The 4,376-nt window shown below is 31.3% G+C and overlaps 1 protein-coding gene across 1 annotated transcript; it reads right to left on the bottom strand.

The window, feature by feature from the left end:
- Positions 1-2,471: 2,471 nt before the first annotated feature.
- On the bottom strand, positions 2,472-3,992 carry LOC133873447 (uncharacterized). Its single transcript, XM_062311148.1, has 2 exons — positions 3,657-3,992; positions 2,472-3,569 (listed from the first exon to the last, which is right to left on the bottom strand). Exons 1-2 carry the CDS (start codon positions 3,990-3,992, stop codon positions 2,472-2,474), a joined length of 1,434 nt encoding a protein of 477 aa, XP_062167132.1.
- Between the last annotated feature and the right edge of the window lie 384 nt (positions 3,993-4,376).

Genomic DNA, 4,376 nt, shown 5'->3' with positions numbered 1-4,376 from the left:
GCCACCCTTAATGCTCATTAGGAACGACTGGATCGCCTTCGATGAGTATTGAGAGTAATCTTACTGTCTTAACCACCTCTAATAGCAATGACATTAGAGATGATTGAACCACTCTTAGTGTTACGTTGGGCTGGTTGGCCATCCATAAAATATTAAAAAGTTTATTTTCCCACGTACCAAAGTATTAAGACAATATATATATATATATATATATATATATATATATATATATATATATATATATATATATATATATATATATATATATATATGGTGGCCTACCACGAAGCATTACAAATTGAATAGATTGAAAATAACAAAACTTCCCTATTTGTCATGACTCCCAAAGCTTCCAAATATTTTAAACAAGTAGACGACTTTTTGTTCAGAGTTTTACATCCTCATGGGCCACTAAAGCCACAATGCTTGACTTTTTCTCCAAAGCCGAAAAGGAAAGTTGAAACAAAATAAAAGATTTTTATTGAGTAATTCTAGATATTGTATCCATATGTTTTTTTTTTTTATTAAACTTTTAAAATTATCATTTGATTAAAATTAAATTTTGATCAATCACAAGTTCAACAGTAATTTTAAAAGCCACCTCATTTTTAAATAAATACAAGAAAACCATGAATATAACATCTAAAATTACTCATTTCCATCACTTATGTGCTTTGCTTGTTGTTTTTCCTTCTTGTCTTCGACTACACAGATTTGTTTGTTACGGATGTGTCTTCTTTTAATGGAAAATATTTAAGGTATTATAATTTTTATTATAAATTTATATAATAATTATATTTTAAACAAATAAGTGTAACGTGAACTATTATTTGACAATTCATACTTTAATAACTAACGTTATAAACATTATGTTGGCTTGTAAATATTATTAGTATCATGAACTATTACGTATCAGTTTATATTTTAATGATTGGCGTAATAAATGTTATATTAATTTATAAATATGAAAAATATTATTTGAACCGTCACCAATCTAATGGCTAATGTAGCAAGAATCACTTCAGTAATTACAATACTCCTATCAACAGTCAACACTCTTCTTTTATTTGTATATTCAATTTGAGTTGACGTTACGTGATTAGATTTTTTTTTAAAAAAAAAAAAATTAATTGAAACATCTTTTTGTGTGGCAGCCAGCTAGGATTTAGTGACAACTGACAACCAGTGGAGTTGCTATTATCTTATCACGAGAAATTTCATTGATTTACAAGATTATTGGTCCCTAAAATTTCTCTCAATTTTAGTTAATATTGCAATAGGAATAAATGAATTCAAGGTTTCAAACTAGGATTTCGCTTAGGTGTTGCAAAAATATACTATAGCATAAATGCTATAATTTTTTCAATACTTTAGATCTAATTTAAGTATTTTATAAGAACGAATGAGAAAATGGAGTTAGATCTTGACCATAGAAAAATTATAGCACCTATTCTGTATTAATGATTGGTAGTGTACTTTTTTCTTTTTGCAACGACTAAATAATTAATTCATTAAGTTTACTTACTTTTTAACAAAAAAAATTAAAACGTAATAACTGAAAAAATAAATAAAAATATTAGAATACTAATGAATGAGAGAATCCCATATTCATAAACATCTCAAGCTTTGTTTGATAAAACTTTTATCTTCTATTTTTATTTTCTTTCTTCAAAATAAAAAATATTAACAAATAACTTAAAACACAAAACACTCAAAATTATTTTAACTATTATATCACATTTGAACACTATTTCAAACATAAACAAAAAGGGAAAAAAGAAAGAAAGAAAGAAGCTTTTAGAACGCAATATCAAATAGATAGAGTTGAGATTTTGCTTTTTTTCTTTTGGTTGTGCATTATTTGGCAGCCGATGACTTTTTTTTTTTTTTTTTGGCAAATAAAACTAGACTTGGGAGTTAAGATCACTAATAAAAACTAAAATTTTCTGGGAAGTGATGAAATGAGAATGTATCCGGACCTAGATTAGTAGTGGTGACCATCTAATTCAGGGCTAATTGCCTAATTACTACTGCATGCAATGGACTTTGCAAATAGACTTGTGGGGTTAAGATCACTAATATAAATTATAACAATTAGGGAAAGTGATGAAACGGCAATGTATCTACTTAATTAAGATTAGATAGAGGTGACTCATCTAATTAGGTTATGTGCACGCTACTTACCACTGCGATGGACTTTGCAAATAGACCAGACAGAGATTAGACTCTGTAATTGTTGGACTTTGCAAAGCAGATAGAGATCAACTCGGCAAGAGTTGTTCAATTTCAACCATTGGGCCATTGCTTAATGTGGGCTTGATCAATCGAAAAGGGCAACATGTAGGGACGGAGCCAGAAAGTATTTTGAGTAGGGGCCAAGGTATTTTTGAACCAAAAAAAAAAATATTAAACAAAAGTAATTATAGAAAATAAGGGTTTCATAATACATCAAATTTCATCCAAAACACCAATTAAAATGGAACTTGCCGTTTTTTTGAATCCCGAAAATCATTTATGATTGAATCTATGCTAATTGTAGCAGCAACTTCTCTTTCGATGTACACCATTAAGGAATCCGTCAGAAACTCATCTTCAATTTTGTTGCGAAGCCTAGTTTTGACAATATTTATGGCTGGAAATGCTCGTTCTGTAGTTGCGGTAGAAACGGAAAGAGTAAGCACAAGTACAATAACTCGAAAAACAAGTTGGTAGATAGATGATTTTCCAGTACTAACCAACCATTGGCACAATTCAGAAATATTTGACAGTGCTTGGAAACTCGAATGTTGAACTACATTATGCTTATAATGGTTAAGTTCTATTTCCAACTGTTCCTTTTCAAGATCAGTAAAATCTTGTGGATAAAACTTGTTTACCAACTGAAAAATATCATTAATTCTAAAAGATTCACGTGCGGCTCGAGGATCAAGAGTTGAGCCGAGAATAAGCAACTCCACTGCATGCTCACTAAATCGGTGATTTAATTCTTGCAATTGAGAATCTATAGAGGCACAAAAAATATTCACTCGATAATGTTGCTCAATTATAAAGTCGGCTTGTTGATGGCGAGCTCGACCTCGCCTCTCAACATAACGGGCATTCATATTTGGGACATCTATATTGCGTTTCTCGCAAAATGACTTCACATTTGTAAGTAAATCATCCCATTTATCATCTCTATATTGTTGGATGTATGCTTTAGTTGATGAAACAAGATTCATGGCACTTAAAATGTCTTGAGATTTTGATTGCAATTCTTGACATAGATGATCAGTAATCTGCATCGTTTCTTTCATGAGATGCAATATAAAGACAAATTCAAATGAAGTCATTACCTGATAAACTGAATCTGCTTCTGCTCCTTGGGAAGAAGTAGTTCCCACATCAATGATTTTAAGAATAACTTCACAAGCTGGACTAAAATTTTTGATCAAGCTAGAAACTGATCTCAAGTGAGAACTCCAACAAGTATCTCCAGCCCGTTGTAAAGTACTAATTTGATTAAGTCCCCTTCCACTCTCAATCTCATTAATTTTCATCAGGTAAGCAATTTCAGCAGTTTGATAAATCTGCAATTCTTCAAATCGATTGCATGAGGCATAAACAATATTGACAATAGAATTCAAATTAGTGAAAAATTGATGAACAAGAATAACTTCTTTTGATGCCGCCACTAATGCCAATTGCAAACGATGTGCGAAACAATGAATGTAGTAGGCATATGGACAATCATTTGAAATTAAAGCTTGCAACCCATTCCACTCACCACGCATGTTACTTGCGCCGTTATATCCTTGCCCTCGAATATTTTCCATGGCTAACTTATGTTGATACAATACAAAATATATACCCTTTTGTAGGGTTGGTGCCGCAGTATTAGCAACATGAACAAGCCCAAAAAAAGGTTCCCGCACAAAACCATCTTTGTCGACAAATCTTAAAACTATAGCCATTTGCTCTTTCATTGACTCATCACGAGCTTCATCAACCATTATGTAAAACTTTGCATTACCAATTTCTTTGTGAATTGCCTCCTTCACTCTGGTTGAAAAAATATGTAAAATTTCTTTTTGTATCATTGGTGATGTATAAGAGGCATTTTTTTGGAGCTTTAGCTATCACTTCAGCAATCTGTTCATTATATGAAACAATTAAATTCAATATTTCAAGAAAATTTTCACGATTCGTTGAATCTACACTTTCATCCCGACCTCTAAAAGCAACACCTTGAAATGCAAGCACAAGAACAACATCAATCGAGGCTTTTAACTGCAGTCTATTGTTTGCAATTTGTTCAGAAGTGAAATTTTCAAACACATTTTGTATGTGTTGAGATTGGTTCTTCAAGTCTTCATATGACCTCTCAGCAATTCTGT

Source organism: Alnus glutinosa, chromosome 7 (assembly GCF_958979055.1).
Source record: "Alnus glutinosa chromosome 7, dhAlnGlut1.1, whole genome shotgun sequence".
In the NCBI taxonomy this organism is placed as follows: Eukaryota; Viridiplantae; Streptophyta; class Magnoliopsida; order Fagales; family Betulaceae; genus Alnus; species Alnus glutinosa.
This window is presented reverse-complemented; position numbering and strand designations above follow the sequence as displayed.